Genomic DNA, 13,032 nt, shown 5'->3' with positions numbered 1-13,032 from the left:
TCATTTTTTGTCAATTATAATTTTATGTAGCCTATTTTTTTTCCCTTGTCCAGCATTTGGGCAGATATGCCGAAATGTAAAAAAGAGAAATCATTTCGCAGCAAAATGTCGATCGAAACACTTCAAGGCTGTTGATTCACTGGAAGATGAAAGTCAAGCATGCCAAGTAAATGTGTTGTGGTTTGGAGCAATTGGTACTGACAACAATGTCAAAGTTTGGATGGTTGATGTCAATATTATGGGACAAATAGTCAAAATGAAGATCGACACGGGAGCACGAGCTAATGTGATATCAGAGTCAACGTGGAGCACTTAAGAAACTGATAGTTAAAGCACTCAATACTATTACTACGAGCATTTAGAGATGTAGTATTAGAACTGGAGGGAGTGGCACCGGTCACATTAAAAGTCGGCGATGTAGAAGTTAAAAATGACGTGTCTGTGAACACAGAACAGTCACGATTTATTGTGACGTAATTTATCAACTCTTAGTTTGGGTTGCATTTCGCCATCTTGGGCTTGAGGGGAAAGCTGTAGGCCTATTTCTTTTGATCAGGGTCGGCCCTGGCATTTCTATAAAATCCGGTCCACAAATTGTATCCAATAATACTTGTTCTCAAAAGCATTGTGTAAAGTTTAATAATGTATCGAAAGTAGTTAGCTATATGAATAATTTATTAGATGATTTCTAAACTACATTATAAGCTCTATTACAAAATGAATAAAATATAACACTTGGAATGGGGAATCTCTTAATGTTAACAAATTCCTGCTACCATATACATTAACATATACATGTACTTGACATTCACATTCACGGTGGTTAAGCGCTGGGCTACCAAACCTGCGCTCCTGGGTTTGAATCTCGTGAAACCCTAACTGACTTGAGGAAAGTAAAAGAGTTTCGCCGTTTTGATGGCGACAACCGATGGCCAAAGAAACGGATGACCTTAACATCCTCTGCACATAGATCGCAAGGTCTGAAAGAGAACTTTACTGTAGCCTACTCACATGGTAATACATTAATGCTTTCTCAATAACTTGATTGAATGTCTGCATCTCAGAGCTGGCTAGACACACAACAGAGCACTAAGTCCACTTGTTTGAATGTCTGCATCTCAGAGCTGGCTAGACACACAACAGAGCATTAAGTCCACTTGTTTGAATGTCTGCATCTCAGAGCTGGCTAGACACACAACAGAGCATTAAGTCCACTTGTTTGAATGTCTGCATCTCAGAGCTGGCTGGCACACAAGAGAGCACTAAGTCCACTTGTTTGAATTTCTGCATCTTAGAGCTGGCTAGACACACAACAGAGCATTAAGTCCACTTGTTTGAAGGAAATTTAATTTCTTTATGTTCGGTAAAAGATTATTTTAGCAAAGCCTCTTTGTATTTCGAATTCAGTTTTTATCTTTGTCGTCTTTAGGCATTGAGCCTGTGGTGTCACCATAACGTTGGTGAATCTATATTGCTTGTGAGAAAACATTAATAATTTTACTACATTTTTTTAAACAGGATTCATGCAATAATGGTTTTATTTTTTGTTTTGTTTTATTGCTTATTTTCATCTCCTTCTTGTTTTTATTCTTTTGCATTTTGATTCCAATCAACGCATTACTACACTGTTCAAGATAATAATTAGGATTTAGATCTATGAAGGTCTTCCTAGCGGGGCCAACTCGAGATCATACAACAACGCCACCAAACCAATAAGATTTCGAACGTTGTTGTTGGTCATTTTATAGATATAAAAATATATTCCCACAATCATCGATCTCCATAAGAAATGTATAAGCCTATAGGCCTTAAGGTTCTTGTTTACCGTTTAACCTACTAAAAGCACTATATACGGTTGTAGGGTATATGCATCAGAAAGTGAATCATAAACAATATGTTCGTTGGATGCCCATCAGGCATCATATGGTATACAATTTGTGAGCCGGATCGTCTAGAAATGGCTGCCTGGTCGTGCGGTTTGCGCGCTGGACTGTCGTTCACATTTATCGATGGTCGAGGGTTCAAACCCTACCCGCTCCCATCCCCCGTCGTCCTGCGGGAGGTTTGGACTAGGAAGTAATTATCTTCAACTCTGAAGGAACATCCGAAACATGTAAAACATTTTACAAACAAACAAATGCCCGGACCGGTTTTGACACCCAGTCCGCCCCTGTTTAATCCCACCGTCACAAAATTAGTTTTAGCACACACACTCCATATTACTCCATAGCAAGCCTCCATTTAAAAAAATAAAGAAATAAAGCTTTCGTTAAACTTTATTTAAAGGAATTGGATTTATAAAACCGGATCTCATAATATTTGATAATATAGCCTATATTATCACATTAAAAAAAAAAAGTTTTATCCCCGCGCTCCCCCCCCCCCCCGGATGAAACTGAATTGATTGGACGTCTTTATTACGAGGCGTTATTGTCATAAAAGAATATTTAGTTTATGGTAACATTACCATGATAAAATAAGTAATTCTTAGTGTTCAGCTAAAAACGTTTCCAGGCCTATCTTATAAGATAGACTGTAAGAACCGGACATGGTCAGCTTAGAGTTAGATCAACTATCAACTCTAATTGTCTACTTTTATATTTTACTTGTAAATTCGCATTTAGGTTTGAAATAAAGTAAAGTGGCATTGAAATGTTATTTATATAAGAGTAACTAGAATACATCTAATAGACATGGGTTTTTCTTTTGTTGTTTGCATTCTCCGATTTCTCGACCAGGATGTCAGTGAATGTGCCAAGCCTACACATTATGTAAAAGCCTGAAATGTATGCTAAGGTCAAGGGTTAGAATGTGCCACCACTAACATTGACACAGGGATAGTTGGAGCTAAGACAAGTTCTCGGGATTACTTAGGATTCACAATTAAATATGGAACTGGATCAAATGGTCTCGGGTTTTAGACTTCCTGATAACCAAAAGGTAATAATAATGTTTTATTACACTATTTAATTATCAAATAACTTATCTGAAACTATCAATTTTTTAAAAATCTAAATGTACCCGTACATTTCCTAGTTTTCAACATCTACTTCACTTTGACCTCGGTGGTTCGGTTGGGATATCTGAAAGTGGGTCACCGAGGCTAGCTGAATATTCCTGTTCTCTGTGTAGTCTTAAAATCTAATATTTTCTAAACATAGCTATACTTTTGTTAGTTAATTAATTGTTAAGAAATTAAGTAGATCTAAGTAAACTGTAATGAGACTACTACGATTTTACAAAATATTGTTTTTTTACGAGACCTAGTTTTAAACCGGATGTTGACAAAAATAAACGTATTACATGTTCCTTTTCATGATCTCACTGCGCATGAGCAACTGTAGCCTACTAGAAATCTACTTATTTTCAATTTTGCCGATTCACGTTAAAAATATGACTGCCTGGGGAACCTTCCGGAAGGAATTACTGAGGCCAAACATATCATCTTAGAGCGTTGTTTTCATTGTTTGTTTTCGATCTAGATCTATCATTTGTAGACTACTTTCAAGATCTAGATTTTCATGTCATCGAGACCTCATTGTTTTACTTTTATTTTGTACAAGAACAATAATAACTTAATTTAATTATTATAGTCTTAATTTGCTTTGGGACGGCTACTGTACCGAGTGTAAATACTCGTTTTATGGACTGCCTGGGAGTCGACCGATTTTGGATTTCATAACAAAGACACAAAGAAAAAAACTAGATCTAGACATCTATATTTAGATCTAGAATCTAGTCTAATATAGACTACTTAAAAGTACTAGAGTGTAACTAGAGAAATTATAAACAAAGATCAAAGACAGATTTACTGAGATTTCAAATTCAAAGATATCAAAAGTCTTCTGCCTTGTGATTTTAGTCTCCTGTATTTGTATACACTATAGTCACTATACAGTAACAGTATAATCGGAGTGTACTGTAACTACCCATTCTACAGTCTAGATCCAGATCAATAGTATTAATAGTAATAAATATAGACTAGTGTGTACTATAAACTAGACTGTATAAATATCTATCTAGATTTATACTACTACTAGTTACTAGTCTTACTAGTTACTAGTACAGTTTAGTCTTTTATTAATGAGTGTGGTGATATGTAGACTAAATCTAGAATGACCTTTAAAAGAAAAAAGCTTTACAAAAAACAATGACTGAGAGGACCCAGAAAAAACAAGATCTAAATTGTTTCAAGCATCAGAATCAGTTATTCTTTATCTAAGGAATAATTTTAAAATTCTAACCTTCTTGAAGGCAACCTAAGCGAATCTCAAAGAAATGATAAAAGAATATTTTACTGATGGCCTCATAGGGCTAGCAATACTTCTCAGTATATTTCGAACAGATCTGGTTGGAATTAATAATCTAATTAACTATCCAGAAGTTCAAGAGATCATTCTAGGACAGACAGTGGCATATTTGCCTGCAAGCTATAATCACATCATCAACTCACATCATCCTTTTGAAAGCTCAAAGCATTTAGAGCTCAGCAATGAGGCATTTTCTGCATGGCATCTAAATATAAACAATTTGCCCTTCCTTAGAGAAAGGCACAGGACTGAAATAGAAGCCTTTCTAGTCAGTGGAACTCAGCAGAATGTAGAGTTGGAAAATTTTACTGGCACACCCACTACCTTGAATGTAGAGCATGAAGATAATCAAATTGTGGATTTATCTGGTCAAAATCTACCAGAAGAAAGTGCTAGTTCATATTCTGAGGCCACTATTTCAAATGATAATGTCCCCGAAAGCTCAGAGGATACTCTTCAAACAGCCATTGCAGATACATCAATTGTAAATAATCCATTTCCTGGTTGTAATTTAACTAAAGAGGTAAGGACAAAAAAAAAAGGATATTTATATAAATGTTTTATTTCAATTAAACTTTTTTTTTTTTTAGAATATATGTTGTCATTATATATATATATGACATGACATTTATATATATATATATATATATATACATTTTAAGAAATAAACTGACTTATTTTGATTTTGTACAAATTTATCTTTCATTTAAAGTGTTGTTTTTTTATATATACTGTTACAGGATTTGGATTTAATAGATGTACTCTGGCAACAAGATGTTGATCTTGGTGTTGGTAAAGAGGTGTTTGACTTATTTCTGAGGCAGGAAATTGAAACTAAAAAGGAGCAAGAATTACTCAAGCATCAAGAATGGGTATGTCTTAAGGATATTTTCTGATAGTCTCTTAGCACAAGGAAATCCTCGATATAATTCATTCCTGCTTCATTTATTTTTGTTACATTTTACTGAGTAATTGAACAGATAATTCACAAACATTTATAAACAAATAATTAGTAATAATTGCCTTTTGGTTCTAGGAAAAGTCCCAGTTGCAATTGAGAGAGAAGCAAGAGAAAGAAAGACAAGAAGAGGCTGAAAAATGGTTGAAAGAAAATTTCAGGAGAGATGGTGAAACTGGTAGGTGGTTAATATATCAGAAATTCAAATCCATTGAAGAAGCCACCAGTTTGTCTATCAAGTGGTGATAGACTGTTTCATCTGCTGTTTACTTATTCTGGTTGTGGGCATTTTTCTTATTTAACTAAAGCTTCTATGTAGGAAGTTCTTTTTTTTTTTTTTTCTCTATTGTACTAAACCATATCTTCAATCTAGCTGTGAATACATATTTTTTTTTACATACATTTTTTGCCTGAAACATTGTGCATGGATTACAAAATTATTTTTTTTTTTAAATTCCGTTATCTGTAGCTTATTATTTAAATAAAATACTTTTTTTTTCCTCACAGGTGAGTGGATTCGTAATTCAAATGGACCATCAAGTTCTTTGGATTATTTTGAAACTGATGCAAGTCTTTTGTTTATTTATATTATATATCTGCCATATTGTTTTATTTATAGCAGAAGTTTTTTTCTTCTCTAATTTATAAGCTCTCAGTTATCATTCAATACCGTAGTTAAAATATTTTATCTATTTTGTATCAACTTTTTTGCCTTTAACAGGTGCTGAAAATATTTTAATATTGAATTATACAGCTTACATTGTAACTATTGGGTTCAATCAGTATATATTAAGTTTATTAGTTTCTGATACTAATACCTCATGTAAACAATTCTTTTTTTTTTATAGGATTCATTTACCCTTGAGGCTGCTCTTGACTATCTCTCAACAAACATTGACCATGCTCTCATTAAAAACTTGGATATTTCGCCTGGCATTATTCCAAGTTACTCGAGTGATCAGTTGACTGACAACTGTCTAATCGGTACTCCAGAAGGTCAGGGTTTTCAACAATCACAACAGCTTCTGTCCCACCAAGACAGTCTTGAGGAAAGCTTAAATGGTCTTCTGGATTTTCTAAGCAATGAGCCTGTTGAGGATAACTCTGCTTCATTGGATCAGTTTGGCATAGACTTGAACACTGGTAATATAACATCAGACATGAAGCTAGACCAAGATTTGGATGCACAGACTGATTACCTTATTCAGAATGTTACTATGCAATCTCAAGGTTAGATTTTACTTTTTAAAAACATTGGCCCAATACAAAGTTAAAGTCTGAGACATTTTTTTTAAACATGAATTAGATTATATTAGTGTACTAATGTTTACTTTTGAAACTATCTAATCTACTAGAAATTCAGCCTGTGGCCAATGAGATGAATGCAACATTTCCTTTCCTGTCAACAAACAGTAGTGACCAAATGAATTTTGACTTGGACAGCCTCAGTTTCCTTAACAGTTTGGCTACAATGCAGAATGGTGGACTGGATGACGGTGAACTGTTTGAAAATATTCCAGTAGACTCAAATGAAACCTTACTGAATGCTAATATACCTTTGAATGAAAGTAAGAAATGAATTGATATCTAAATAATTAGCGCACATGATCTTCAGAGCATCTAGATTTTAACACTACTTAACTGGGTTTCAAACTAGAGTTCCTTGGTTCAGATGTCAAATGCTACCATACACCCTCGTGAATTAAAAAAAAAATTGTCAATGATTGGGGATCTCAGCTTATGCAGAAGTTCTGTGTAGCATTAGTAAAATCCCAGCTTAATGAAATTAATTACTTAATTTCACAAGTGTAGTTACATTATATTTGAATAAATAAGTGACTTTAGAAGTTGGTGTATTCAGTATGTATTGAATCTAACTCTAGGCTAATGTCCACACACAAAATATTTGTTTTACAAAGTTATGTGCCAGTAATATATTAATTTTTTATATTTTTGTTTCTGGAAGGTATGGATACTTTTACAGTTCTACATGATAATTTTAGTCAGTCACTTGGAGCAATGGCAAGCCCTTCATCTTATGATGTAAGAGTTATTGTAATGCTTGAGTTACCATTGTAATTATTTCTGTATGTTCCTACATAGTGTCTCTTTATATATATATTTATATATATAATTTTTTTTTTAATCTAAATTTCAATCTTCTTAGGGACTGTGTGATTCTTTAGATGGTCTTGAAGGAGCCATAGGAGGCTCAGACCTTAGTGCGAGTAGCCAAAACAACATTACAAGACCCTACTCTAAAGTCAACAGACTTTCTGAATCTTCCAATGACTCTGGCTATCCCTTCCAGAGTGGATTTTCATCATCATCACCTGCATCATCCAGCGCTAGCAGTCCTGCAGGTTGCCACTATAGCAACATTTCTACTTCAGGCAACGACACTGAACAGGATCCCCAAAACACTCAGACAGTGGCTCGCCATGCTGTAGCTCATAACCACACTTACAATACTCCACCTGGACAAGTGCCTAGAGAGGTGAGTCATGAAGCAAAGACATGTATGCGTTAACTCCACAAGTATAGCATTGGCAAAATGTAATATTTTCTATTTCTGGCAGCAAACTCTTTATTTTTCAAATAGAATATTTAAAATAAACTACCGGTACCATCTTTCACATCCACATTATCAACTGCCTACAAATTTCACAAATCACTTCATCCAACTTACACATTCAAACAAACTTATAATTTCTTTGTACTCTATAACAATGCATATTGTAACATATTCATTGCCTCACTAGGCAAGAAATGTTTTAATATTTAAGTATTTTATTCTAAGCTTGCATTTTCTGACATTGTGCTTTTTAAATCTAAAATATCTGGAAAAGGGTATAATGTAAAAATTTTAGTGCAATGTTAATTAGTGTGCATGTCATTTATGTTGCTTATTGTAAAATAAAAATTTTGGATAACTCTAAATGATTATATTTTATTTTACTGTTTCTTTTTTTTGTTGTACATTTAACAATTGTAATGGGTTACATACATGTTAATTTTTTAAATATTTTTTTTAGGTAAAAAAATATGCTCCAAAAGAGCCTTCTAGAAAAGGACCTCATAGCCGTGACCAAAGACGCTTGGAGGAATTCAAAATACCATATACAATCGATGACATAATTGAATCCCCAGTAGAGACATTTAATGAAATGTTAAAAAGTCATAAGCTTAGTGAGGCACAGGTAATAAATCATGTCTATACTTTTTTTTTTTTTGGTAACTTTTATAGTGGTTTTAGTAATTAATGGAGAGGGCTTTCTATTCTTTCATCTGCTTATTCTTGTTTATGTTTTTAAAAAAGTTTAACTTATACACACCTTTTTTTTCCCATAGTTATCTCTTATCAGAGATATTCGACGCAGAGGAAAAAATAAAATAGCTGCTCAGAACTGCAGGAAACGAAAAGTGAATGTCATTGTAAATTTGTCTGATGAGATGGTGGACTTGGAGAAAGCTAGAGACAAACTACTCAAAGAGAGAGCAGAGATTGAGAAAGAAACTCTCAAGATGAAAGAAAAGTTTGGGCACTTGTATACCCATATATTCCAGTCACTGAGAGACGAACATGGACAACCTTATGACCCCAACCTCTACTCCTTGCAGCAGACCAGTGACGGAGATGTGTTGTTAGTCCCACAGAGCATGAATAGAAACAAGTACAGCAACTCGTCTTCAGCTTCATCATCTCCAACATCTTCTAAAGATTCTGTCAATTCAAAGAAACGCAAATCCTTTGATGAGTAAATCCATGCATCACAATCCATTCTGTGGCCCCTTGATTACACTTTTAGTTTTCATAAATTTATGATTGTGTTGCATAATAAAGAAAATTTAAAAAAAAAAGGCTTTTCAGTAGTGTGGTAGTGTAATGACAATTACATATTTTTATTTGTAAGTTTAACACAAATTGTAGACTTTGATCACACATTATTTTTCAGTTTTGTAAAATAGATATTGTGTCCTTGAATTATTTTATTTAACTGCCCTGCCACAACACTTGATTTCTTAAGTTGATTTAATCTTAAACCTTTTTTATTTTGGAAACATTCATCCGTAGAAGTAAATGAATACTTGATGTATTTATAGTGATGTTGGTATGTGTGTAGTTTTCTTCTTTAGAAGAGCATTTATACCAGGCAGCATGGCAGCCTTTTTTTTTAAAAATCATCCATTTTAAACCATTGTTTTTTATTACATAGCTATTGAATTGTGTGTTGTTTTTTTTTTAGTACCAGTACTAATCATGGCTAAGCACATGAAAGATTTTTTTTTTTTGGCCATCAGAATGGTGTTTGATCTCTTCATGCTTACCATGTTTTATTCAAATGTTTTTAATATTCATTTTAAGTTATAAGGTGTTTGATATATTCATGTTTTTTTTTTTTTTTTTGTTATGTTTTAAAAACTAAATTTGCCTTAAATTGTGTATTATCTCTCCAGAAAATTTTAAGCAATAACTGTACATTTCAACAAATAGGAATTGTTAGGAACTTAAAGAAAAAAAAAAGTTATTCTGTAATATTTAGTTTATTTTGACAAAATATTCTTCAATCATTTGGTCTCCTCTGTGTTAGGTAGCCTATTGTCTGTGTGAAGACTAAATATAAATTGTAAATATATAAATATATGTAAATGTGATGATCATTATATTCATGCTGTCTGTTATTAGTAGTTTTTTTTTTTTCGTTACATTCAAAGACTTTTTTTTAAGCTGAAATTTTTCTATAACTGACAGAAGAGATGGGGGGAAAATGTTTACACTAACATTTAAATTTAATTTTCTATTGAATTTTGTCCCCAGCCCCTGGAAAGACAACTCTATGGAGGGGTGGCTGATCAGGTAACAATTGTGCATTTCAAGACTGGTTATCTGAGGACTTTAATATTGATAATGAAAATCAAGTCCTTGGTGTAATTTATTTGTATTTATTTATGCTTAAATTTTTTTATGCCCACATTATTCATTGTGATTTATACACTTTTCATTCCAGAACTATTACCACAGAAACTTGTTTGTTGATACAGTGGGTGTCTTTGATTTATAAGTGCACATTTGGCCACGTAAAGAAAAAAAAATACATTTAGTGATAATAGGTGTTGAATGTATTTCCACTATGGTCTGGACAGGGCTTTGTTTTTCCTTGACTGTGTAAATGTTTCTTATTCTGACAATATGTTTTCACATCATATATTATTATATAAAAATTATTTATATACTATTTGGCTTTTTTTGTTTTAATATCATTGTAATGATATGCCTATTGGAAACATTGTATATAAATAAATAAACTTGTTGATTATCTGGGATGGCTGAGTGATTTTGGTTATATATGATCATGTTGCCATTGTGAATTATCATGTTTCAATAATCTCATGTCATTATTTAAACTGTTTTATGAAATATTATGTAAAACTTTTTTTTCCTCATGTTTTTGAGTTGTTTTAATCAGCATATCATAAAATATGATCCAAAAAAAAATAAATTAAATAGAACAACTTAACATATAAACCACAAAATTTGTTTATTAAAGTTTCTGTCTTTGGTATCTTTTGTTTGTTGATCTGGATATGCTGACTATAGCAAAGGTAAATGTAATAACATTGTCTCATCCCATAAAATAAGTACAGAAGTTAAAAAAAAAAGTTCTCTTTTCAGACCTTGCTGTCCATAAAGCAGATGATGTTACGGTCATATGTGTCTTTGGCCAACAGTTAATGAGCAGGGTGTCATTTGGTCAGCACAACGACCAACCGCCTTTACTTTCCCCAACATTAGTCAGGTACACATTAGAGTTAGGTGGACTCAGGGGCACCCCAAAAATCCTGAAATTCAAAATCCCGGTCTTCACCAAGATTCGAACCAGGACCTCAGGTCCAGAAGCCAACGCTTAACCACTCTGCCCCACTCCAACCCCATAAAATAAACAACAGAAAAATCTTTTGTTTCTGCAAAGAAATGCAATCAATAAAGACAAAAAATAGAACTATTGTAAGAGGAGAAACTTAGGCTTCATTTTTTGTAGCATCACATCCTTTTAAATGGCTTTCACAAATGATAAAATACACAAGTATATCACTTAATCTTTAAAAGTTAGGTACCGGTATATTATGACTCTATACTTAAGAAGCACTTAAAGCAAAACATCACCAATTTAAAATTTTCACCAAAGGCATAGCCGATCATTCAATCCTGTTTAATCTCAAATCTCTTATTAATTCATAGGCAATACAGGGCAGTAGCAAAAAATACTTTTTGAAAAAACATAACTTATCTAGGGAAATAACCTCAAAATCACTGCCATATATCTCAATGCTGCAGGAATAAGCTCCTGTTTTTAAATAAAACAAAATTATGTACAACTAATTGATTAACTAATTGGTTAATTTTTTTTCTTGATTCATGTATTGTCATTGACTATGCAAATTATGCGTAATTTCAACTTATCTGAGAATGGGAGGTGCTGGAGTTTGATATAAAATAATATATTCCTTCATAGAATTATAAGTAGTTACAATGCTGTTACTCTTGCTAAAACAATTGGATCTTTTGCCAGGATGGTTGTGTGGAAAGTGATGCTGACTTTCATAAAGGTTCTATAAGTTCAAATGTATTGCCACCCCCTTACTCTACACTGATTGCTGTTACCTGCCAAGTCTCTAAATAAAAAAAAAGAGCCTATCACTCCACAAAAAGCTTTGAGCAGCTGTTTAATTAACTGGATCACATGTTTGGATGATGAGCTGCAAATAAGTAGATATGGACATACTAATGAACTTGGTAAATGAGAATAGTGTACTTTTTATTTCACTATTACCATCAATATGCTGGCTCAATCGAAGTTAATTGTACTCAAGAATCATTTTTAAACATTTCTGACTCTGGCTACACACAGTTTTTTTGAATCAGTATATCACTCTTTATTTAAAAAAAAAAAATCTAAGTCTATATCCACAACTCAGGCCAGCTTTTTACTGATGAGATGTAGGGCTTCCTTCTTTTCCAGTCTCTACTTTGGTCAAAATAGCATAGATAGTTTTTTAAGGGAGAATATAATAATATATAGATATCGAACAAATATTCCATGACAAACGCAAAAGAAAGATGGTGATACCACCAAAGCAAATGCCAACTTTAACTGTGTTGTTACATGTTTTGGATGTTTCTTCAGAGTTAAAGCTAATCTACTTCCTAATTGAAATCTGCAGGACGGCAGAGTATAAACCCAGCACCATTGTTGAGCTACATTTAGTCTTTTCACCACTTTTTTGGCAGATGATTTCCATGTCTCGCATGCATACGTTGCTGTTGGGATGACGATTGTGTTAGGTGTATTTTTTTAAATCTCAAGTCCAATAGCTTAGATTGTACAAATAGAAGAATTAAAAAACCAGTGCTTATCACAGGTGGTTAGTAGTTATTCCAATAAATTTTTTTTTTATGACAAAATACAGGTGTATCTGGGAGAACTTTTCCATGCTGCCTTTTCAAAAGGCTATTAAAAAAAAAAAAAAGCTGCTTGAAGTCTCAAGCCTCCATGATAAATGGCTAATGCTTTAACTACTGAGCTGAACTATTTAAGTAGCCTACTTAAAATCAGACAGACAGATGAAGTGAGTTAATATAAGCTTTGTAAACAAAATCTGGTAAAAATTGTTGGCAGTTTTAATAATGCTGTAATAGTTATATAAAAGCTAAAAGTAGAACTTTATCAAATCGTCATAACAATAGTGACAAGTAAAGAAGTA

The 13,032-nt window shown here is 33.0% G+C and overlaps 1 protein-coding gene across 2 annotated transcripts; it reads left to right on the top strand.

Moving 5' to 3' along the window:
* Positions 1–2,782: 2,782 nt before the first annotated feature.
* Positions 2,783–10,591, top strand: LOC106055065 (nuclear factor erythroid 2-related factor 2-like). 2 transcript variants are annotated; one of them, XM_013211186.2, is made up of 10 exons: positions 2,783–2,940; positions 5,051–5,182; positions 5,347–5,446; positions 5,776–5,834; positions 6,117–6,498; positions 6,624–6,836; positions 7,235–7,311; positions 7,436–7,765; positions 8,304–8,468; positions 8,620–10,591. In XM_013211186.2, the coding sequence occupies exons 1-10, from the start codon at positions 2,890–2,892 to the stop codon at positions 9,028–9,030; spliced, it is 1,920 nt and encodes a 639-aa protein (XP_013066640.2). In that variant the 5' UTR covers positions 2,783–2,889; the 3' UTR covers positions 9,031–10,591. The 2 variants fall into 2 exon arrangements, with proteins under 2 accessions (XP_013066640.2, XP_013066639.2); XM_013211185.2 differs by lacking the exon at positions 2,783–2,940 and adding an exon at positions 3,337–4,833.
* The last annotated feature ends 2,441 nt before the right edge of the window (positions 10,592–13,032 follow it).

Source organism: Biomphalaria glabrata, chromosome 11 (assembly GCF_947242115.1).
Source record: "Biomphalaria glabrata chromosome 11, xgBioGlab47.1, whole genome shotgun sequence".
Taxonomy (NCBI): domain Eukaryota; kingdom Metazoa; phylum Mollusca; class Gastropoda; family Planorbidae; genus Biomphalaria; species Biomphalaria glabrata.
This window is presented reverse-complemented; position numbering and strand designations above follow the sequence as displayed.

Coding starts and splice junctions, on each gene's coding strand:
- LOC106055065 (XM_013211185.2), top strand. CDS start 4,279: ATGATAAAAGAATATTTTACTGATGGCCTCATAGGGCTAGCAATACTT. Junction 5,183..5,346: donor TACTCAAGCATCAAGAATGG/GTATGTCTTAAG, acceptor TTTTGGTTCTAG/GAAAAGTCCCAGTTGCAATT. Junction 8,469..8,619: donor ATAAGCTTAGTGAGGCACAG/GTAATAAATCAT, acceptor TTTTTCCCATAG/TTATCTCTTATCAGAGATAT.